The following is a 25280-nucleotide window of genomic DNA, read 5'->3' as shown; positions in this document are numbered from 1 at the left end:
TTTGTTACTGGGATGGCATGCTGGAGGCAACATAGGAGGCAACATATAAGACTGTATTTGGAGCCATGGTTCCAGAGGAATAAGAGAGTGTCATGGTGGGGAAGCATGGAAGCAAGCAGCAGGCACAGCAGGCATGTGACAGGAACAGGAAGCTGAGACCTAACGTCTTTAACCTCAGTAAGAAGCAGAGGGAACAAACTGAAAGCAGGTGGAGGTCATGAACTCTCAAAGCCCGCCCCCACTGATGTATTTCCACCAGTGAGACTTTACCTCCTACACCTCCCCAAACAGCACCACTAACTAGGGACTAAGCATCCAGATACCCAAGCCTAGTGGGGTCGATTCTCATTCAAACCATGACGCTTTTACTTAAGAATTTTCAGGTGTGGGGGGGTGGAGAGATGGCCCAGCCCTTAAGAGCACCGACTGTTCTTCCAGAGGTCCTGAGTTTAATTCCCAGCAATCACATAGTCAAAACCGGCTGTAATGGGATTGGATGTCCTCTTCTGGTGTATCTGAAGACAGCGACAGATTACTCATTGTAAATCTTAAAAAAAAAAAAAAAAAAAAAAAAATTGCTCTGGCTCTCCTGGAACTCACTCTGTAGACCAGGCTAGCCTTGAACTCAGAAACCTGCCTGCTTCTGCCTCCCAAGTGCTGGGATTAAAGGCATGCACCACCATGCGGGGCTCTTGATTTCCTTTTAATAGGTGTCTGTGGTTCTGTGTTCTGCCTCTTCTCTCAGGGTGACTGGATACAATGGCTTGGTGAGAGCAGGGCAAAGCCCAGAATGGGTGGGGTCTGCAATCTGCCTCTTCCCTTTGTGGTATCAAAAGCTGCTGCCTGCCAGGCCAGGAAGGGGTTAAGCAGAGTCCTTGGCCAGCAGGATCCTGGTCAGGTTGGGAGCAAATGAGGGGGAGAGGGGTGTCTTCTTTATGTGGCTCCTTTAGGCTTGAGGTGAACCAAGGGTTATTTAGTTTTGGGGGAGGGTTGTGAGACTATCCAGGGAGGGAAAACAGTCATTGGCTGAAAGCTATGGTATTGAGAGACCTCATTAGCATGGAGAGGTTCAGGTACTATGCTATGTGACTGAATACTTGTGACTACCTGGGGGGGGGGGGGGGTGTCTCTGGGTTAACGTGCTCCAAGGCAGGCATGGAAATAGAAAGGGGGTCAGCTCCACTCCTGCTGGTCTCAAGTTTGAGATTTCCAGGGTTTGAGCATGCTCCACCTCCCTAGATCTATGCGAATCTCTCTGGTGGCACTGTCCATGTGCCCCACAGGTGTCTAAGAAAAAACTTATGTATGCTTCAATATTCACCTACAACTGAGGGTACAGACCTGCAATCCTAGCAACCTGGGAGGCTGAGGTAAGAAGACTGCAGCTTCAAAGCATTCTTGGACTGTAGGATGGTTTCAAAACCAGCTGTGCAAATAAAGGAGACCCTGTCTCAAAATAAATGCAGGGGGCTGGAAAGATGAGTGAGTACCAAGTTAAATGCTTCTTTTTTTATAATAGTTACCTTATTCATGGCATCTCTTCACAGAAATAGAATAGTGACTAAGACAGAATTTGGTACCAGGAGTGGGGTGTTGCTGTCACAGGCTGCAGAGATAGTGCTGAGAGCAATGTGAATTATTGGGGTCCAGCTCAAAAGAGTCCAGAGGGGAACCAATATTAGAAATCATTCTTGTGGTGCTGGAGAGATGGTTCAGAGGTTAAGAGCACAGACTGCTCTTCCAGAGGTCCTGAGATCATGAGTTCAATTCCCAGCAACCACATCGTGGTTCACAGCCATCTATAATGGGATCAGATGCCCTCTTGTGGTGTGTCTGAAAACAGCTACACTCAAATAAACTAAATAAATAAATCTTTAAAAAAAAAGAAAAAAGAAAAAGAAAGAAATCAGTCTTGTGATATTTTGACAAAGGATGTGGCTGCTTTTGGCCCTTGTCCTTAAAATCTGCCTAAGGCTAAATTGAAAGAGTTTTGTATTATGGCATTGGCAGAGAAGGTTTCAGGACAGCCTAAGATTGACTGTGTTATATGCATAGCAAACAGCAAGGAAAATGCAAACAGTACTGTTTGAGGAGAAAGGGGGCATGGGCAAGTGTTTTGTTGGAGTCAGTTCTGTGCTCAAGGGAATTAACAGTTTAAAGAAAAGCCTGATGCTAAAGGGCATAAAGGAAGTAGTGACATCAGGGCCCAGCTAGGCTTCCAACTTGTAAAAAAGGAATTAAAGGAAAGTTTAAGCAATGAATGAAACCAACAACAAAGAGATGATGTAAGTATAATTGAAGGGGGGTGTGTGTGGCAAGTTTCAGCCCTAGCAAGCAGTAGAAGTTGGTAGCTTTGGCCACATGGCTCTGGCTTGAGAGTCAAGGATATAAAGAAGGAGTTGAGACTCTCCCTCTGTGACTGTGACTTAGGAAAGCCGCAGTGGCCAGGTGACCGTTGGGGGTGGGGTGGGGTGGTGGTGGCAATGAATGGAGCCTCAGCAAGGACATTGTGTGAAGCGATGAGGGTTGAGCCTGGATTGTGTTGGAGATCCCAAGATGTTGGAGATGCCAGAGTCACAGGATACCTGCCAAGGGAAGCTGTAGACAGCCTGTGGATCAAGCCCAAGAGACGGTAGTGTGTTGCAGACAGTCAGTCAACAAAGCTGGAAGGGGTTGGTGAACTGAAGAATGCTTTGACATCAGATGTGGACATGCACACTTTGGAGTTTGCCCTGCTGGTTTACCCTCTTGCTTTGGTCCAGTGTTTCCTCACTGTACTCTCTTTCTTCTCTTCTGGAATGGTAATGTGTGTTCCATGCCACTGTATATTGGAAGTTCGAGATCTGCTTTATTTTCCTGATTTTGATTTTACATGGGGTTACAGTTAAGGGATTGCCCTGAGTCTCCAAACTTCTGGCTTTTAAACCGTGCTGAAGCTGAAAAAGACTATGGGGACCTTTGCAGTTGGATTAAATGCATTTTGCATTATGATATGGCTACAAGCCCATGGAGGCCAGGGAGTGGAATGTGGTGGTTTAAATAAGAATGGCCCGCATAGGCTCATAAAATTGAATGCTTAGTCACCAGGGAGGGAAACTTTTTGATAGGATTAGAAGGTTTAGGAAGTGTGGCCTTGTTGGGAGAAGTGAATCACTGGGTTTTCAAAAGACCCTGTCAGACCCAGTATCTCTCTGCCACTCCCTCTCCCTCCTCCTCCTCCTCCTCCTCTTCCTCCTCAGGCCCTCCACCCCTCCCCCACCTCTGGATCAGTAGCTCTCAGCTACTGCTCCAGTGCCCCTCCTACCTGCATACCTGTATCTTGCTTCCCCCTCCCCTCCCCCAAGAGGATAATAGACTAAGCCCTTGAAAGCAAATCCCAACTAAAAGTTTTCCTTTGATAAGACTCACCTTGGTCAAGGTGCCTCTTCCCGACAATAGTACTGGGACTAAGATAAGCACTGGTATTCACAACTGCCCAAACTTTAAGCAAAAAGAAAAAAAAAGATAATCCAGTCTGCAAAAGGACCAAATATCACATATCTATACCTCTAGGCCAATGGAATATTATTCAGTGTCAAGTCATGAGAAAACATGGAAGGCTTTTTTTTTTTTTTAACATGGAAGATTCTTTTTTGTTGTTGTTCTGTTTTTTTGTTTGTTTTTTGTTTTTTTTAACATGGAAGATTCTTCTTTGTTGTTCTGTTTTTTTTTTGTCTGTTTTGTTTTTGTTTTTGTTTTGTTTTGTTTGTTTTTTTTTTTTTTTTTTTTTTTTTTGGTTTTTTGAGACAGGGTTTCTCTGTGTAGCCCTGGCTGTCCTGGAACTCACTTTGTAGACCAGGCTGGCCTCAAACTCAGAAATCTGCCTGCCTCTGCCTCCCAAGTGCTGGAATAAAAGGCGTGTGCCACCACGCCCGGCTCCTCTAACACTTTGAATGCTGTGTGTTTAACAGTCTGGTTCACCATGTGCTGGGATTAAAGGCATGCGCCATCACAGCCCGGCAACGTGGAAAATTCTTACATGCTTCTGAGTGATAGAAGAAAATCCAAAAATCTAGAAAAAACAGAGCTGAGCAGACAGTAAAAAGACGTATGGTTGCCTGGGATTACTGGGGAGAGAGGGCTGCCTAGGCAGAACCACAGAGGAGTTTTGGTCAGTGAAACTTATTCTGCAGAAGAGTATTGTGGTGGAAACATCCTTACATATTTGTAAGGACATATTTGGGGACAACAACAACATAGCGTACATACATCAGTGTCGGAGGCTGAACTCTCTTACTGACAATGCATTAACATACGTTTGTGGATACTGATAAATTTGACACTGGTACCAACTTGTGTGTGCATGAAAGGACACGGAAGCTTTTCTCTTCAATTCTGCTATTTTCCTGAGACTTCTCTAAAATAAAATTTATGAGTTGAAGGGGAGAAAAAAAAAATATCAGCAATGTTATATAACTTATGCCAAGCATGCAGCGCCTGAATCTATCAATTGGCAATTACATTTAGTTGTAGCTGGTGGAGACTGGAGATTCCAAGAGAATTTAGAAGTGGCTCAAACAAGATCAAAGTCATTGCTCATAAATTTCACGTAGGGGTCACCAGGTCAGGGCTGGGATAGTAACCCCACATGTGGGCGGGACAGAATTTGCTTTCTGTGTTGCTTCTTCACCAGCCTCTGTGTGTAGCTGCTTCATAATCTCAGAGATGGTTTCTGGAGCTCTAGTTATCTTGTTTGCATTCCTGACTGGAAACAGAAAGAAAATAAGGAAGAGATCGAAGGACAGGGCTGGATCCCTTCTAGCCGAATTCTCTCTTTAAAGAGCGATGGCAGAAGACTGTTTGAAGACTTCTGCCTCTGTTTCCCCTGATGACCCCAAAGGGACAGGGGACACTGCATTTTACGGCTGGTCACATTCCCATCTGAATACCATGAGTGTTCTTTCCATAAGGCACATAGATGTGTACAGAAATACATATTAGGATCGGCTTTTCAATCTTCTGAGTAACGACAGAGACTGTAGGTCTCTTTCCTGCGATGCTGCTGCTGGCGCGCTGACTTCCCCCATCCTTGGAAACCCATAATAGACACTACATTCTTTTTCTTAGATTGTATTATGGTTGGCTGAGTGAGTCTTGACTCTTAATTTGAGCACTGGTAGAGTTAGTGATCCTTTCTGCCTCTAGGACATCTGAAAATTTGAAAATTGTACCAGGATGCTGATAAAAGAGACCGCCTTTGAAGTCAGTGTCAGCACAAAGGAACCTACAACAAGCAAGCCGTATTTTTTTAACTCTCCACAAGGATGTCATGAGCACCGCCATTAAATGCTTACTTAATTCCAGGTGCTGTGTTTTACATGTTCTGTTTTATATGTAAATTAGAATATATACAGCCGGGCCATGAGAAGTAACGTTGTATATGAATATTTATTAATATGAAAAATATGTACAGCATGTTATCTAGATGAAAACAAGCTATGAGATCAGAAGTACAGCATGAACCTGGATTTGTTCACTTAGTTCTAGAAGGGCTGACATGTTTCAGGGTTATCTCAGCATAATAGGACAATGAGATATTTTCCCAGGACTTTTCTAACTCCTTTATTTTTATCAGTGCATCTTCAGTTATATTTGTGATAAAAAAAAAGAGGTGAAAAACTTATCAAAGCCTAGTGTGATAGAACAAGACTAAGGAAGAAAAACACAGAGTTGGAGGCTAGCCCTTGCTCTACACTGAGACTCGAGTTGGAGGCTAGCCTTCACTCCACTGAGACTCTGCATCAAAATAAACAACAGCAAATTATTAAAAAGAGATTCTTGTAGAAATGACACGAGGGTGGGTTTACAAAGGATGAGACAAAAGGCTAGATCAGGGACACTGCTGATGGAGCCATCTAAAATGAACAGAGAGGCTCTGAGTGTGGAACAGACAACAAAAGGCCTACAAGAAGGCAGAGCCATAAGGATGAGGGATGGGGTGGAAGAGATACTCCTGAATATGTGGAAATCCCAGATAAAAGCAAGATGAGGTTTCTACTTTATTTCCAATTTGGGACTACTAATTGGAATGCTGTGTCTATAAAATCTAGTTTTTAAGAGACAATGGTGAGTCAGATTCCATACCTAATGATCCAGACAAAAACTGGTGTGTGTGTGTGTGTGTGTGTGTGTGTGTGTGTGTGTATGGTGATGTGTACTTGTGTATGTGTGTATATGGTGGCATTCATGTGTGATATGTATGTGTCTCTATATATATGTGTGTGTGTGTGTGTGTATATATATATGTATATATATGTATATATATATATATGTGTGTGTGTGTGTGTGTGTGTGTGTTGTATGTATGTGCCTGTGTGATGTGTCTGTGTGTGTATGTGTATATATGTGTGCGTGGTGTATGTGTGTGCCTGTGTGATGTGTCTGTGTGTGCATGTGTGTGTATAGTAGTGTGTATGTGTGTGTGGTGTGTATATGTGCGTGTGTATGTGTGTGTGTAAGTGAGGGAGAACACATGTCCTCTCTCTGTCCCAATTCCCACCACCCTGGGTTGGTTTAAATGCAGGGACTGGGAAGATTTGGAATTCCATGCCTGAGTTGAGGGTAGCTTTCCCTAGCTCCCAGCTCCCAGAGTCCCACAGCCCTGGCTTTGCTGCTTTGATTTAGGATAAAAATGGGTGAGATTCCACACTTTGGGGCAGAGGTGTTGTAAATGTTACCAGTGTGCCTTTGTTTGTTTGTTTTTTTTTTTCCTTCTGTTTTGTTTTTTTTTGAGAAAGGGTCTTACTACACAGTGCTGTCACGAACTCACTCTGTAGACCAATCTGACCTCAAACTCAGAGATCTGCCTTCCTCCTCCTCTTCCTTCCCACCCTCTGCTGGGTGGGATTGAAGGCGCATGGCACCATGCTGGCTACCAATATGCTTTAAGAGTTCCATAGATAAGGATGGGTGCTTTAGTTGGGCCATAGACAATAGAGTCTGAAGCAGGGATTCATTTTATTTAGGAGTAAACAGATGTGGAGATGAGGCTGGAAGGGGTAGAAAGTAAAAGTAAATCAAGACAGTGCTTCCCCCCCCCACCCCCCGTTACAGCTTCTCTATGGGCTCAAAGAAACTTAGGGTCTTACAGGAGGAGGGGCACTATTGCAGGGAGCACAACTCATCAACACAAACGTTCAAGTAACTGCTTCAAATCACTTTAATTCTTCCCTGTCGTGCACAACAAACAATCAAAGTGGCTGATATATTAGCGAGTGATTAGCTTACCATTTTGTAAGTCAGAAGTCAGTTATCCAATGGCTGACAGTCCCTGTGACCTGTGACGTCAACCCACTGAGTTTTTGAGTTTTCCTCAAGGTTCTGGGAAGAGGTGGGTCTGATCTCAAACCCATTCTTGCTGTTGGGAGAACTGACCACTTCTTGTTTGGAGAACCCTTGTTGACAAACAGTGGTCAGTGTGCCCCTGCTGGGAGTTAGTATAAAGTTGCCCCCAGCTTCTAAATACGGCTCACATTCCCTGTCATATTGCCTGTCCATCCTCGGACTTGCAACAAGGAGTCGCTTCTTCTTTGAGCTTCAAAAGTCTGGCTTCATCTGTTAAGATGAGGCAGAAAAATCTATCTTCCTTCCATAACTTTTGCCAGTACCACGTGTTAGGCATTCAATAAATATATTTTGAGTAAACTATTAAGAATATTGAGAATAAACACTTGGAAGTATTCAGCACTATGTATTTCAAGTGTCTTTTTGGATAACATACAAAAGACAGGTGGCATTTCTGCAAAGTCAAGTCGGTATACACTCAATGCACTCAAACTCAACATTTGTTGAAAACAAACTTACTTTGCTTGGTAATCTCCAATGATGTACTGTGTCACCACCACCAAAAGCCTACCTTGGTAGCAACCTAGTCTTTCATTGTGAATCTATAGGGAAGCCAGCAGAGGTAAGCCTTTCTACAGTTCACTGAATAATAAGCCCAAAGAAACACAATTGGGTTTGAGCCGTGCAAATGCGCTCGTTTTAAACATTCGAAATGCTTTTCAGCAAAACGATAATGCAAGCCCCTAAAGACAGAGAGAAAGACTGTTCTGTTTCTAAGTAAATTTATATATGTATGAAATGGCTTAGTAAATATCAGCTACATTTTCTCCACCGCATACAGAGTCACTTTCAAATACCTGGTTATAATAATCCCATATATTAAGATGCGTTCATAATGAATTCAGTAAGTTCTGAGAGGAAGCCTAGACTCTATTTTCGACATGGGAATATATTAAGATGTAAACATAATGTTGGGGAAGTCTTGAGAACCCTGATCCCCTCCCTCATCACAGCCGAACCTTCCTTTAAGAAGACTGAAGACATCTTATTACAGGCTACTTCTCTTAACCTCTGTGGTATATTTTATAACATTGTATTAAGATGACCTTTGCCGCACTTGGGAGGCAGAGGCAGGCAGATTTCTGAGATCGAGGCCAGCCTGGTCTACAAAGTGAGTTCCAGGACAGCCAGGGCTACTCGAAAAACCAAAAAAAAAAAAAAAAAAAAAAAAGATGACCTTTGCCTTAGTAATGAATTAAGAATAATCACCAGAAGCTTGCTATGAACCAAATAACATCTAGACAACATGAGCAAGACAGAAACAGCGATGAGGCAGTGGACATGCTATCTGTCTTCTGGGACTGTAGATGCGATCTTCATATAATCATGAGGAAAGTGGAGGGAACTAAATGTCACACAGGTTGTCAAGCTAGGGCTAAAATTCATCCCAGATCAGTTGCGTTAAAAAGTGTCTCCTTGTGACCCACTATCAACAAGCACTGCCTGCAAACTTAGGATATACCTTGTATCAAGTGTCTTACTAAAATGAGAATGATTCTGCCTGATATACCGTAGCAGACATTATGAATTCTCAGCACCGAATTTTTTTTTTCCTTTTTCTTTTTCTTTTATTTTTCTCCCCACATTCTCCCAAGACAGGGTTTCTCGGTAGACTTGGCTGTCCTGGAGCTTGCTCTATAGACCAGGCTGGCCTTGAAGATCTGCCTGTGCCTGCCTTCTGAGTGTTAGGATCAAAGACATGTGCCACCATTGCCCAGGTGCACCCAAATTTATAAAGCATGGGGCAGGAGATCTTAGAGCAATTATGTTTGTGCACAGAATTAAATGAGAAGTACTTGGCCCCAAATTTTCTATATTATCTTATTTGTTTTTTTAAACCGAGTTCTGAGTCTTCTCATTGGGTTTCACCAACCACTAATGCGCTTGCCTGAGCTAAACATCAGTCTAAATCCCACATCCCAGATCAGTAGAAAACTTGTTGATGTGACCCAAGGTGCTGATGCCCGATTTGACAGCAGGTGAAGGAGAAAGGGATTTCACGCAGAAAAGCTCAACCTGGAATGAATGCTACAGAGAGAGGGAAGTGAATAAAGGATTGAGAAACCTAAATTTGGGGATTCAACTTCTCAAATGTGAGTGAGAAAAAAAAATGTTTCCTTAAGACAAAAAAAAATATAGCCATTGAGCTTAATTAAAAGACTGGTATATAAAGATAGCACCTCAATAATAAAAATCTTGATAATTTAAAAAATAAAAACAAAGTTTTATGCTTTGCCTGAAAAAAAAAAAACCCAAAACAAAACTATACAGTAACTTAAAAGGATTATAGGCATCAAAGAATAACAATGTATAAGGCTAACTTGATAAAATGGAAGGAAAAACTTGTTTATATCCTGGTTTCTATAAACTCAAAAGAGCTCAAATCTGAGAACAAAATGGAATGAAAACAATTGGCTGGATTTCCCTTTTTAAAAATGTGATTCTCTTAGATTCTAGGTTATTGTGAAAAACAAAACAAAAACCAAAAGACACAACCAACCAACCAAGCAAAAAACCCAAAACCAGCACACATGCACATACACACAACAACAACAACAACAACAACAACAACAACAACAAAACAGTTCAAAGCTCTCCACTGCCACCACCCACCCCGACCCGGGGTTGGAATCTCATGCTTGCTAGCATTTGTACCTTAAACAAACAAACAAATACAAATCTAGGGAGATAATGTGATTCTCAGCATAAAATTAGCTGACTGAAATCCTGGGTGACTTTTGCTTAAATCCATTTCCTAGAACTTAGTCTGTCCCTCTGGCCAATCAAACAAGAATCAAAACAGAAGCCCATATTATGCGCATGTGTAAAATGCACGCATCAAAGAGTAAATGTACAATCTCTCTCTCTCTCTCTCTCTCTCTCTCTCTCTCTCTCACACACACACACACACACACACACACACACACACACACACACACACACACACAGAGGAAATGTGCAAACTCCTCAGCTAGGAAATGTCAGTGCACTCGTGAGAATGTGAAATTTCAGTCCCTTTGATGAAGATACCATCTTTCAGCCAAGCCCTGACAAAACCTTAGGTTCCTGTTAGACCCCTCCCTCGGTATTCATTTGCTGGGCTCCATCTGGAGGTATGGGGGTCTCTTCCTCTCCATCAGAGCTAAGCGTTCCCAGACTCAACGCCAGCCCTCGGTTCCTGCAGAGCACTCTATGTACAGAGAAGTGTCCCAACTCTGCAAAGGGCAGCTGGAAACGGATTTAAAACGGCAACGCTGACCAATCAGCACAGTCGCGCCCAAGCAGACATTTACACGTGCCTCAAGTACAACGGAACCTGGCAGAGCCTAGATCCCGGCGTTAGGGCTGTAAAGAAGGCGTTTTTATTCCACGGTGTTCCGTATCTTTGTAAGAAAAAAAAAAAAAAACTTCACTGGGTGAACATTTTTATTCTGGAGTCAGTCCAACACAATTTTGGGTGCGATGTGGGAAAATCTGACCCTAAGATTTTCTTTCTTCCCCCTTTCAGATTTGTGTTATTCAAGGATGAGAAAGAGGTGCCTTTTAGAACGTTTTACGCCTTTCAAAAAAGTTGACTGTGGCCACGATGGTGTTCACATAACTTAGAAACAGCCCAGGCTATAAAATTAGGACTTGGCAGAAAGGAATTCTGAGGGAGAAGGTTAAAATGAAGGCAAACTTCAGGCAATTGGTGCGGTGGAAGGATAAGTGATCGGTAATATCCCATAGAGTTATGGGCGTCCCAGCACGGGGGTGCAGCGCCTGCTCCAGGAGTCAGTCCTGGGGGAGGGGACCTCGATAAAGGAGCTGGCACACTCGGTGTTCCTGTGTATAGTGTGCAAGTGTGTGCTTTTGTTGCGAATGTGCTTACTGGCACCATCGTGTGTCTGGTAGTGTGTGCTTAAGCACGGGTTTGTTTGCATGCCTGCTTGCCAGTGAAGTGTGTGTGCGCGCACACATGAATTTTCGTGCAAGCTTGTCTGCGATCACACGCGTGGGCCCGTGTATCTTTGTGCACGCTTGTTTGTGCGCCGGCCCGTGCACTCTGGGGTGAGGGCATTTCTCAGTGGAGCGGGGGGGGGGGGGGGGTCGCAAGGGGCGCTCCGACTCCTTGGTCGCTCTTTTCCCGGGGCTGAAATAGTAGACAGCGGCGGTTGACCCTGAATGCTTCCGGAAACTTCGGGCAACCCTCGGTGGAAGCACAGGTAGAAGCCAAGCTCTCCAGGGTGACTCTGAGATAGTCATTTTCTTTCGCCTTCCTAGGACAGCCGCTCAGGGGTGGCCTCCAGCGGCGATCCGGCAGGAGAGCCTAGGCCCTGTCTTTTTAACCCCACTGCTGGCGGGAGCACGTGAGCCGGGGCTCCGGGTGGCAACCGGGCGCCGCCGCCTTCGAGGCAGTTGTGTTTCGAACGCTGCCTCTGGCCCGCGGCCAGGCGCCTGGGCTCGGCTGTCCGCCTGGCCTGCCCCCTCCTCTTGCTTCTCCTGCAGCCCCCTCCCCTTTATCCGCCCACGATCAGAGGTGGGCACTCCCCGTTCCCGCCACCCCCTCCGCAAGTGCGAGCGCGCGTGTACACACACGCACACGCACGCACACACTCATCCCTCTTGAATCCCGGGCAGGAACTCTGAAAACTTGCAGCACGGGCAAAACTTGGGCTCCGGGTGCAGAGCGCAGAGGCCAGCAGCTTGTCCCTCTGCATCTGTGCAGTGCCGCCGCCTGACCCCGCCACCCGAGGAGGCGCGGTGCCACCCACTGCTCTGTTCCTTGCTAGAGCTGAGCTGGGCGCCCTACCGGATCCTGGCAGAAACTTCCACTCTCTCCTCGGTTTCTGACCGCACTAGTCAGTCTCTATCTCTGTCCCGTTCTGTCTCTTTGTCTCTGTCTCTCTCTGAGTTTCTGTCTCTGTCCCTCTTCTCTGTGTCTCTCTCTGGCTCTCTGCGTCTCTGTCTCTCCTTCCCGCCCCCCTCCCTCTCTCTCCCTCTGGGGTGGGGGAGAGGAGGCGGAATTCTTTCCCCGCCTAACATTTCAAGGGACACAATTCACTCCAAGTCTCTTCCCTCTCCAAGCCGCTGCCGAGCGTCCCAGTACCCGCAACTCCCGAGCCTTTGCGGAGAGAGCAACCCTCTCCGCCTCCAACTCTTCCCTCTCCTTCGCTTCCCGCCTCCTCTCCCTACCTCCACCTCTACCTCCGCCACCCACTGCCCGCAGCGCCTCCTCCTTTCCTCCTCCTCCTCTCCTCCTCCTCTCTTCCTCCTCCCCTCTCTCTTTTTGGCAGCCGCTGGACGTCCGGTGTTGATGGTGGCAGCGGCGGCAGCCTAAGCAGCAGCAGTAGTCCCCGGCGCACTCGCCAGCTCGCCTGCTCTCGCCGCTCTTGCCCTCTCCAGCTCTCTACATCCCGTCTCCCGAAAGGTGCTGGGCGGATTCGGGGCGGCGGAGGCCGAGCGGCTGCAGCGGCGGTACCGGTAGAGGCAGTGGTAGCGGCGGCGGGAGGCAGGATGAGCGCACGCGGTGAGGGCGCCGGGCAGCCGTCCACATCAGCCCAGGGACAACCTGCCGCCCCGGTGCCACAGAAGCGAGGACGCGGCCGACCCAGGAAGCAGCAGCAAGTCAGTACGCCGACGCGGAGGGGCCACTCAGCCCACCCGCGACGCCTCTGCCCCCGGGGCCCCGCGACACGCCGGGCGACCGGAGCGCGGGAGCGCAGCGGCTACGGCAGCGCAAGCTAGCCCGCCTGCCACCCGGGTGTAGGTGGGGCGGGAGACCGAGTTCCCCTGGAGAGTGCGCGGCGCAGTCTCTCCGGGTACCCGCGCTCCCCGGCTCCAAGAGCTGGGGTCCCGCGGCGAGCCGTAGCCACCCGGTGGAGGTGGGGTCGCGCGAATCGTGGACAGGGACTTTCGCTATTGTGCGCAGCCCCGGAGCGGCGCGGCGTGGCTCGGGGGGGGGGCATCGAGCCTCGGGGGTCCCAAAGAATAAAAGCGTCGCTTTGTCAGCCGCTTTGGCGACTGGGGGGACTGGGGAGTTCAGGAGGGGCAGGACTGCGAGTCCGAAGCTCTTAGACCCGCGGCTTTCTCCGGCTTCTCGGGGCCGCCTTCCCGTAGGAGGCTGATGCGCCGCGGCCGCCCCCTCGGTGCCCTCCCCACACTCCATGGCCCAAGGCTCGCGCCCTCCCGACAAAGAACGCGTGCGGAGCCGACTGCCCGCCTGGTGCTCCTCCCGAGGATATTTAAATGCCTGCCGAGCTGCTACAGCCGCCGGGGCTGGCGGGGAAAGGATCCCGGAGGATCCCAGGCCCCCGCGGGCCCGGGAAACGCGCTTCGCCCAGGGAGCTCTGGAAGGAAAGTGCACGGTAGCCAGGGTCGCTTCCCCGCCAGGAGTCGGGTCCCTCTTTGGCTCCTCGATCCCGCTCCTCTGAGCAGCCCAAGTTTTAGCTTCCTCTTGGGCGAGTGGCTGGGGGCTGGGAAGGGACGGTCGAGGGGCACCCAGGACCCCGCGGAATGGAGGGTTTTGTCTGCGGATGCAACCAATTAAGAGTGCAAGCCGGCTGTTGCAGAGTTGTGCGCAGCGCCCAGGGCCGGGGGCGGGCGGGCGGGCGGGCAGGGGGTTGGGACGTTCGCAGCAATTTCCAAGCCTAAGGACGCGTCTATTGAGAACAGTAAAACTCCCTTCCCGGCCTTTAAAAAAAACCAAAAACTTCCCATTTTTTCTTTTGCTTTAAATCGCTTCCCTCGGGCCAATAGGCGGATTAGAAAATAGTCCTAAATTGCCCCCGTAGAGCTAGGTGGGAAATCGAAGAAAGTTTGTTGGTGTGTTTTAGAAAAACAAGGAGTGTACCTTTTGGGAAATCATCAAAGGAAACAAACTAATCTAGAGGCCGCCGAGATTTCCCGCTCTGCCCTTAGCGACACTTTACAGTGCTTTGGGATCCCGTTTTACACCTCCCAGGAAGTCTCCGCTCTACCCCCTTGCTTCCCACCAGCCACCCAGGTTTTCTGAATCCTACTAATCGCACCCCTCCCCCAAAGGCTAAAGGAAAACGCATTGAGATCCGGAGGCGGCTGGGAGTTTTTACCTTTGAGTGAAGGCCGAGTTCACAAAGAAAAATGTGTTTCCGATGTGTTTGCTCTAAGTGCCCACTGGCGCTGGTGTCCAATGGAAGTTTCTAAGCACCCCCCTCCGCTCTCCCCCTCCCCCGCTCTCTAGCTTGCGAACTTCCACGGAGAACGCTCCGGAGTTGTAATTAGTCTCGTTTAAGCACCCAATCTGAATGAAACGAGAGTAGATGATTCACCGGAGAGACGTTCAGCGTCCGCGGCAAATCTATCGCTTTTTCTTAATTGCCTGAGTATTGGCTACTTAGCCTAGCACCCAATAAAGTCAAACGTTAATATACCTGGTGACCTCGTGGCTGTTTCAATTTCTCTTTCCCAGATACTTGGATTTTTCTCCCCACTACCCCGTTTTTCTTTCCAGTCCACCCCCCCCCTCCCGCCCAAAAGTCTCTTTAAAAAAAGGTTTGAGGACAACATGTTTATTTTTGTAAAAAGATATTTAAATTTCGACTGAAGATCATGCCTGTCTCTCCAAAAGGAAGTGGAGAATTGAAGCAATTATCTAGATAATTCAAGCAAAACCTTCCACCTCAGATTTACCATAATTATTTGGAAATTTTAGGGGGTGTGGAATTATTCTGAGCTGAAGAGTTTGGATAATCGCTCCAATATTTCACTCAGACTGTGTGGGTTGAATCCTAAACCACCTGGAACACAGGCACATAGAGGTGACTGCAGCCCATGCTTTCTCTCTCTCTCTCTCTCTCTCTCTCTCTCTCTCTCTCTCTCTCCTATCTTTCCATCTATTTATGACAATTTTTGTTGTTTAGAAATACGTAGCAGTAGTCATATAAAATGTTTATTATGTAGATTCTACTTTGTACCTTTAAAAACATGTGCTTTTCTAGACTGTGCAGCTTGACCCGGGGCTTGCCATCCTTTTGATTTTGAAATATAATCCAGTTTTCACATGTAGAGTAGCTTCCTCCTTAAACACTGGTGTTCAAACTACGGCTCTGTGTCCCCTTTTGTCAAGGCTGTACCACCATCCTTCTCGAATGACTTCCAGCAGGTTGGTGAAGCAGTCCAGGCAGAGAGCACAGCCAGAGTCAGGGTGAAGTTCTTTCAGCCGCTCTAGCCACAACAGCTTTTCTCTCCTCTTTACAATCAGGAGCCAACCTGTGAGCCCTCTCCTAAGAGACCCAGAGGAAGACCCAAAGGCAGCAAAAACAAGAGCCCCTCTAAAGCAGCCCAGAAGGTGAGAATTCTCATGTCAAGTTCTTCCAATGTTATCAATGACTTCCATGTAAAGTTTCCATTCTAAATCTACAATATGAGGATTGGTCTCAGCTGGGTAACCCAAGACATTTTTTTTTTCCTGTATTTGTTAGATGGGTCTTAACCTTTTTCCCTCCCTCTTGTGCTGAGGCTTAGCTTAAAAGCTTCTTGACGCTACAGTGTTTTAGACAAACAAAAAGCCATCAAACAGTGTAAACCTGAAGAGGTGGGGGAGGATGGGGGGAGGGAGGGCTGGGTGGGACAGGGGCAGAAATGATATTGTTAATATTTACTTCCATGGTGAGCTAGTTGAGAATAAATCAAAGCTGGAGATTTTGACAGGTGGTGATATTCCTGCAATTTCCTCTGGGGAAAACATAATTGAGATTAATTTATTCAGTGCCTATTTACATGATGACTCAAAGCCACGCCCCCTATTAATGTTAAGTACTTGCCAAATAGATGCTAATTAAAAAGAAATCCAATTACGGGTTACTGAAAAGAGTTTCATGAATTTTACAGCCTTAAATGTGGTGATAAGTATACTATTTGGGTCAGATCTGCATAGTAGTATCATAATTTCCCCCAAACTGTTGTGCTCTCAGACAATTTTAAGTATTAAAAACAAAGACTTGCTTTATTTAATATTTTTTTGTGGTGGTGGTGGTGGTGGTGGAATGTAATAGAAACCAGTTAAGTGTGACAATCATTTAAAAAAAATAAACAAAAAACCAGACTTTAGATTACACCTTTAAAATCATTTCATGTTGGTCGTGTGTGGTAGCAAAAAGAGGAATTACCTAATAGTAAATGCCTATTAAGAGAAATGATGAAGACTATATGTCACTTTTTGGCCTTTATTAAAAAAAAGAGAGAGAATAATTTGCATCTTATTAAGTATGCATTGTAATAGAAAGTAACGGTTCAGTATTAGAAATAAATCCCTACAAACCTTCTCAATGGATTGAAATCTATATCATTTGTGTAAAAAGAGTCTGTGCTCATCTTTGGGGAATTAAACTCCTGTGTGTATTTTCCTGTGTTGAGGTGGGTAGCACTAACCACATTCTATGGGGTGCTTCCCAGTGGTCCATTCCTGTCATAGACACCAGTGATGTAGAAAAGTCGTTTAGGATGTAATTATCACTTCTGGCTGTTTTATTTTAACAGGGTCGGACTGAGTTGAAAGAGCAGATTTCTTTAACATTTGAATTAATTGCCTTTTAGAGTTGAGATCAGTAGTGAATGTTTAACCAATTATCCCCCAGTTGTCTCTAAATAACCTTGTTATTTAAGTAATAATACATAATCTGATATTCCTAATATGAATGGTTTCCCTTTCTTCTATTTACAAATGAACTAAAATAGGACTTTTTTGAAACCCAAAAGATTCTGTGTTATGTTTCTGTGACACTTAGTTACCTGTGTCCTCAGGGGCAGTACAGGTGGGTCTTGGTTGGTATCAATCAGTAGATATTTAAAATATGATGTAATCACTCTGAAAATGCCTCATCACAATATAAGTTAAGGCATCTTTAAAACTCACCACAAATACATGATCTGAAAGTTAATATAAGAATGAAGGTAGATTATCCTCTTGATGTCCCTGTATAACACTTTCCCTTGAATGAATAGGTCGGAGTGGTCTCATCCTGGCCTCTTCACTTTAAAAGGTTTAGTGTGGACAAAAGGAATGGTAAGACTTGTGCCTGGTTTAACATATAAGGAAACAAAACAAAACAGAGAAAGCGTATCCGTTTCCAAGCTTGTTTGGTTTTCAGTGTCTTTAGCCAGAAGTATCTACAGCTGGCCCCACTAGGCTGCCCCTCTTCCTGTAATTCCTCTTGTCCATACACATACTTGGGTAATTGCTAGAACACAAATCCCCCTCCCCTCATAGAAGACCTTTCTCTGAAATCCTTCTATCTTCCAGGCAGCATACTTCTGTTACAAATGTTAACAATGTTAAAATGTAAGATTGTAACAGTTTACACATGTAACAGTTTACAAATGTAAAATAAATGTTACAAATGTGAATAAGTCCATTAGCCTAGGAGGTACGTGTTATTTTTCTTCAGCTCTATAAATCACACTTCATTTGGAGAAGATGAGACTGAGGACATTGATAAGCCATCTCTGGAATGGATAACTTTGAGGTGTTTCACTTCCAGATGTTTTTATTGGAGATTCTCCTATGGCTTTATACACACGACTACCAACTGTGTCCTGCATTCTAACAGGGCAGGGTGCAGAATGACCTTTTAGAAAGAGTTATGCAGTTCAAAACATACAAGATGAAAATACATTACCAGACTAAGCTGAATACATGGGAGAAAGCCTTCTATTTGATTAATGAAGTGAGTATTTTTCTGAACTCTGGGAATCATCACACACACACACACACACACACACACACACACAGACACACAGACACACAGACATATATACACAGACATACACACATAGACACACACAGAGCTAGTAAGTACTTGAGAGAAACAAACCTTCAAATAAGGAGAGATGTAGTGTACGCTGGAGTCCTAATGGATGCTGTTTAAATGTTCTTGCACTTTTGGAACCTTTTTTAAAATTAAATTTATGCTTGGACCAAGCATCTGGCCTTGGGCATTTGAAAACAAAATTGCTCATTAGAAAATTACCATCGAGAGACTTGATGATACATGCAGAATGCTGCAAGACCAGGTGGATGAACAGTTAGCAAATTAGCTGTCCTTTAAAGTTCAATAGGGTTGATTTTTGTGTGACACATACAAGAAACAAATTTGAGAAAAGGCAATTTGTTGTGCTTAGAATGTATGGAGGAGATGATAATTATTCTTCCATCAAAATTAATTCCATGGCTGACCCTTGTATGTCCATGCTAGTCATTCCTGGGAACTCTTCCACTTTGGATGTACCCTTAATAAAAAGGAATTAGAAGTTGACGTCTTCTGAACTAAATGGTTTGCCTGAGATTGTGGGTGTGTCTCCTAGCCTTTTGCATTCTGGTTTCCCCTTGTGGTGGGGCTTTACTGGAGATGCTTCGTATTTTCACCTCCTTCATGTTGTGTTTAGAATTTTGTCCTTCCTTTTTAATCAGGAGAGAATGCTGGAGCGTTGACACTAAAATCTCTACTTCAGGCCACAGATCAAACTAAGCTTCAAGCTTCAAAGCCGGTAAAATTTGAGCCCTTCTGAGGGTGTTGAATGTTAAAAGATTTCAGGCATGAGGAAACCCTAGTTCATAATCTCAGAGGTTTGCTTGGCACTCCCTCGTCCCCACCCCCTTTGACTTGAAGTGCAATGGCCAGACTTAAGAACGAAGCATAGAATGCAAGTTGCATCTGGGCAAAGTCTGTACACTTTGAATTACACACTCAGAATAAACATTTAATTCCATCTTCAGACATCATGGAACCAAGCCCTGAGGCTAGCTGGGTACTCTGTAGACTGAGTCCACAGCATTCAAATTCCTGGAGGTGATGGTTTTATTGTTTTTCCCACTATTACTAATATCAATGACAGTTTAAGAATAGATAAGGAAGGTGGGGCTTACTCACCATTTCATATCTACTGCAGAGGCTAGCTGCTGAATGAGGACAGGAGTTTCTTTTTCTTTTTTTTAAAAATTTATTCATTTAGTGTATATGAGTACACCATTGCTCTCTTCAGACACACTAGAAGAGGGCATCAGACCCCATTGCAGATGGTTGTGAGCCACCATGTGGTTGCTGGGAATTGAACTCAGGACCCTCTGGAAGAGTAGTCAGTGCTCTTAACCACTGAGCCATCTCTCCAGCCTGGAAAGGAGTGTCTTTAGAGCATTGAAGTCCATGGAAGAGAGGGACTGAAGGCAGTCTTTGCTGATTCATCCAAGATGACCCCGGGGATGACCATAAGGCTCCAGCCCATAGTTTCTACAGCACTAGTGTGACTTCATGTGATCGCTGTGTGTTTTAATAAGCAGGTAAGTTCTTGTGTGAGACTCGGGGTCCCAGCAGAGCACACTTCTCGAAGGCAGGTAGCATGACGGAGTATGCAGCCATTGCCTCTGCCCTCTTAATACTCGGCGTTGACTTACTTCAACAGTAAACTCAGTTTTTAAAGCTTCACTTTGCCAGGGAAGAAAAAGCCTTAATGCAGCTATAAGTTCTACATGACACCGCCATCAAACCATCCTTGGAATGTGATACAAATCGGGGAGATTCGGATATATCAGGGTTATTTTATCCAGTTACTTGATGCCAGGGAGACCCACACTCCTATTTCTCTGGAAACTACCAGCCCTCTTACCTCTTTCCTCCAGAGCCGTCCCCCCACCCCACCCCACCCCCCATTACTTTAGCTGACCTATATCTTTGGCCCATCTCTCTCTCTGGGTCTAAACAGATCACTTTGCAGAGGAGACTGAAGGCTCCACACTGGGACTCTATTGCCTTTCAGCTCTTTGTTAAGAAAAGACGGAGTGAACATTTTATGCCGTTTTAAGTCATTCAAACCTGCTTTGTCTTGTGAGCGGACTCTTTTTTGCCATTTCCAGAGTTCACCTTGGAACCATGGAGCTTACATGGGGTGGAAACTAAACTCGGAACCCCGGGTGCTAAAGTTCTTACCCGAGTACCTGTGCTCGGTTAACCCGGAGAGAAGGGTGAACAGAGAACCAGCAATATTTTAAATCTGGTTTATGTTTACTTGTATAGTTTCACACACTGAACAATTTTGAATGGCATATTCTGCCATTTATTTCTTTGTTTATCTTTTAGTGCCCCAAGTGAAATCAGAGACCTTGCACACGCTAGGAGAGCACTTGACCACTGGACTATACCCCCAGCTTTCCTGTAAACCTTTATTTATGTCATTGCTATTTTATCTGGTGGCAAAAGAGGTAGGGAGTCAGTTTAGAGTAGGGAAGTCTCCAGCTTTGGAGGAGAGAACTCTTCCTACAATTTCAGCTTTGGTTTTTAAGTTACTGTGTATGTATGTGGAAGCAGATAAGCGAAATAATAGCAGGAGAACTCGTGCAATGCATGATGGGAATTGTATCTTTTCAAGACTTAAAATGGTCGTACTTAACCTTGGGAAACCACAGAACTGGGTTATCAAAATGCTGAAATGAGATTTTACCCAATGTTTAGCCCAAATGTTTGGTCCAGTTGGATTCAATGCTAGTGTAGATTGGTTCACGCTTATTATTATTAAGAAGCTGAAAGCGTTTACCTTTTAGGTTTTGTATTATTACAGAGAACCTGAAAGAGTTCACCTTTCTAGGTTTCGATTAGATGTCCTTATGTTTTATACACTCAAGCCTGGTTAAATCTTTTTTTAATAAAAATGAAATGCAGATATCAGAAGACAAGACAAGCCTCTTTCACATGCAGCCGTGTTTGCTTGTTTGTTTTAACTTCTCTTTCTGTGTTCAAACACTTACTAGTTTGAAATAGGGATTCCTGGCTCGTAGGTAACATACACTAGAACAGAAACATACAATGAGACAATTTAGAATGGTAAAAATTGAATAGCTATCTAAATGTCTAAGCTTGACCTGAAGTTAGACTTGTATTAGACTCTTGTTTCCCAGCCTCTGCTCTCATTCATTTCTTAATAGGAATATAAGAATATTGAAAATACTTTGTTGTGACTACTCATTTATCCTAGGGTGCTTTCTTTCTCCTCTTTAAGATGTTCTTTCCTAGTCTTTTTCCCTTTCTAAAATTCCTTCTCACACCCTTGCCTCTGGCCATTTCGTTTTGTATATGAGACCATCTCTGTGAAGAAAAGACATTTTTGGACTTTCCATCAGGTTGAGTCAAGTTCTACTCCCTGTAGAAGTCCGCCACATCATTGAATGTCCCGTGAAGTGGGACTCTGGGGAGGGAATGGCTGCCCTACTTGAGTAGAAGTGTTCTTGGAGACCCACAGACTTGGCAGGGACTCGCTGGAAGGGCAGTGTTTAAAAGTACAAGTGGTATATTACATTTGAGTTCCTGTTCAATACTGCAGTCTTGCTGGGCCCCTCATAAATAGATTGGTCATTTAAAGTGTGAAGATCACTGTGGTCTTCACAAATGATAAACCTGATTCAAAATGGTAAACTGCCACATGCCCTCAAACCCCTCTGAAGGTCATCTTTCCATTTCTGGGGATTGCCCTGTGTTTATACAGTACCAACCACAGCGTTGATGTCTCTCATCTTCCTTAACTACTCAACAGACTGAAATAAACGTGTGAGAAAATCCAAGTGTGGCTGCCTCCAAGACATGAAGACAGAGAAACGTGTGTCTTTTGCCACTAATGCTCAGAGACCCTGGGCCCCAAAATAACCCATAAGGTCTGGGGATTGTCATAATCCAAATGTTTCCTTGTGTGTCAAATGTAAAGGCTATAAGAGATGGCTTTAAAGTTTTACCAAGCTCCTGAGGTTTGATGGGAGTAGGGAACCCACCCCACCCCCACACAGTGTTTCTTGCTTTCCCATCCTTTTCCCTCCCCCACCTCTCCCACCTCTTTCCTCCCTTCATCTCTCTTTTTCTTCCTTTCACAAACAGGCAGTAAATACTGCCTCCAATATATCGGCACCAACCTTCATCACCATTCCCCAAATCAAGGGAGATGTTCACAAGGTAAATGTTCTGTTTTAATTTTTTTAAATAAGGAAATAAACCACAGGCTTGGAGTACCAGCACCTCTTAAAGAAAGAGTTACATCTCCCATTTAGTGTCATCTCAGGCTTCCATGGACTTGTTTCTAAACACTTAAAATTTAGGATACAATTCTGAACTATGCGCTTTCCCAAGGCATAAGGGATATAATATAATGAAGGCAGCCAAGGAAGAAGGCACCTTGAGGTATGGGGAATGTGGATGCCAGTGTCATGGTGCTGGTAAGTCTGAAGTTTTTGTTTTCTCCAAGGCAGAAAGCCTACTCTGGCTCTCTTTCCCTCTATAACAGCAGAAAAACACTTAGAACTAGTCATGTCTCACTTATCCATGTGTGTGGAGTACAGAAACAAAAATCTATCCCAGAGAAAGCAAGGTAAATAATCGCCTTTACAGAGTTGTATATGTTGGTGCTTTAAACCAAGTAACCCTCAGGGTTTTGCTTGCCTTCTGTGAAAGAGAGAGCCCCAGTGAGTGTGCCCCAGTGAGTGTGCCCCAGTGAGCGTTAAAGACACGTACAAAAGCCTGCTCAAGGCACGATTTTCCCAGTATCTGAATGTTATCCTGGAGCTACTCAGGTTTACAAACTAAACCCCAGCTTGTTTTGCAGCCTTTGTGGATTGGGTCAGGATGTTTCCGTAATGTGGGCTTTAAAGAACAAGCGAGCCTCCCAGCTCGGGCCACACAGCAGCAGCCAGCGTGTTCTTTCTAGATGCCATCTCAGAGAGGGTTTCAGTTTACATGGGACACCAGCCTTTCAGACCAGGGGAACGCACTTACTTTTAACAAGTCAGAATGATAACCGTCATCTTGTGCCCTTTCCTTAATGGTATGAAATTTATTTCTCAATGGGCTTTTTGTAAATGGCATAGTGGTTTAAAACTTATCTTATTTGCCAGGCTCCCCCCACACTCCCCTCTTTGAGAGATCTGTTTTCTCAGACTGTAAAATGTAGGAAGATCTTTTTTTAAAAAACACCCCCCCCCCCCAAACCCCATCCTTTTCTTCAGTAGATTTCAGATACAACCAGGTCACATCGCAGTCCTTAGGATGTAAGAATTAAACAGAAATACCTGATAAAGCCCTGCTACCTTCGAGGTTAATAACAGCTTTCCCTCCACTCGGGGGACCACCCCAGTTGGAATGAGAAAGGCTTCCTGTGTTTCATGTTCCTGTAATTCATTCCTGGGTAAACTGTGGACTCTAAGCTGCTTCCAAAGATGAGCTCACATGACGCTCTCTCCCAGGGGACTCTGCGCCTTTACAACTCACTGTACACAGCCAGGCATTTCTGTAGTAAAGTTTCCTTCTAGAGGAGACAAAGTCGAGTATACTGGAATAGTTTTGTGTTGAATCAACTGCCTGTGGGATTGGACCAGCTTGAAGGAAATCTTTGCCTCAAGCCTTCTATCCTGTTACATATGAAAAGACATTTTTGAGCATCTTGTGTGGGGTGGGCACTTTCAGGTAGCTTGATGTCCCCATCAAAGCTAAGTTTACCTCTACTTTACTGAGGAAATCCAATTAAGGCTTCCAGGAACAGGTTATGAAGCTATGATGTCAGAGAAAGGTCTTGGACCTAAGCTTTATAAAACGAGATACCTTCAACCATGCAGCGGACAATTTGAAAAGGGTTTGTGGTTTTCTGGCTGTCCCCAGCCTTCACTTACCTTAAAATCCATGCTGTCATGACTAAAAGGTGAGGCAGTGCTCGAACTTTGACCATAAAGAAATCCTTGGTTGACCGTGATCAAAGCCAGAAGCAATTGGCAGACCCAAATCTTACAGTTAGCTAAAGATCCTAAAAGCTACTGAAATTTCTGTTAGAAATGAGATAAGTCTATTTATATTTATATGAGTACACTGTTGTTCTCTTCAGACACACTAGAAGAGGGCATCGGATCCCATTATAGATGGTTATGAGCCACCCTGTGGTTGCTGGGAATTGAACTCAGGACCTCTGAAAGAGCAGACAATACTCTTGACCACTGAGCCCTCTCTCCAGCTCTGGTTACAGATCCCTCTCAAGTACTGGTAAGAAGGTAGCAGCAGTCTTGGGAGTCAAACAGCTGAGTTCGAATCTCTGGTCCATCACTCATTAGCGTTATGTATGACCTAACTCATCTAGGATTTAATTGCTCATCTGCAAAGTGAAATGATGATGTCCCTGTTAGAAGGCTGCTATAAGGATTAAAGTAACATGTGTGCCTAACTTAAACCAGAGTACTTTAAATGCTTAATTAAATCAGAGATGACATTATAGTCATAAAAAGCTCATGCTAATTATGAACCTGGGTTAATCTATGGCTGGATACCTAAGCCAGCTACCTATCTTCAGATTCATTCTCTCTCTCTCTCTCTCTCTCTCTCTCTCCATCTATCTTTATTTGTTAACTTGAAGGGGGAAGGTTAGTGTCACTGTATCAAGATCCACTAGCTTTTCATGCAGGTAACAAAACTAAATTGCAAAACAAGTTGTCCTGATTCAGTCTACCTCCACTTTTGCATTGAGGGGTCTTGGATTTTTTTTTTTTTTCTATACAGCAGTATGTTCTTAGCTTTTTTTTTTTTCAGAAAAGTATAAACTTGTGCTTCTTTTTTTTTTTTTAAGTATTTTATTTATATGAGTACACTGTCTCTTCAGACATACTAGAAGAGGGCATCAGACCCCATTACAGATGGTTGTGAGCCACCATGTGGTTGCTGGGAATTGAACTCAGGACCTCTGAAAGAGCAGACAGTGCTCTTAACCACTAAGCCATCTCTCCAGCCTCAAACTTGTGCTTCTTAAAGAATGTAGATGCTGTGTGTGTGTGTGTGTATTGATGCACTTAGGGATTGGAGTCAGGGTGGCTAAGGCTAATAGTTACTTTATGAATGTTAAAATTGGAATAAAATATAAATAATATCAGG

General features: G+C 44.7%; 1 protein-coding gene across 2 annotated transcripts in view; it reads left to right on the top strand.

Annotated features, from left to right (window-relative positions):
- The first annotated feature begins 12473 nt into the window (after positions 1-12473).
- Positions 12474-25280, top strand: part of Hmga2 (high mobility group AT-hook 2) — a 115202-nt gene continuing 102395 nt past the window's right edge. For both annotated transcript variants that reach the window (NM_010441.3, NM_001347170.1), the window contains exons 1-2: positions 12474-12990; positions 15605-15691. In NM_010441.3, the coding sequence (NP_034571.1) occupies positions 12880-12990; positions 15605-15691 (198 nt within the window). In that variant the 5' untranslated portion in view covers positions 12474-12879. The remainder of the gene's footprint in view (positions 12991-15604; positions 15692-25280) is intronic.

This window comes from Mus musculus, chromosome 10 (genome assembly GCF_000001635.26).
Source record: "Mus musculus strain C57BL/6J chromosome 10, GRCm38.p6 C57BL/6J".
Classification (NCBI taxonomy): Eukaryota; Metazoa; Chordata; class Mammalia; order Rodentia; family Muridae; genus Mus; species Mus musculus.
The sequence above is the reverse complement of the archived record's forward strand: the minus strand, read 5'-3'. Positions and strand labels throughout refer to the sequence as shown.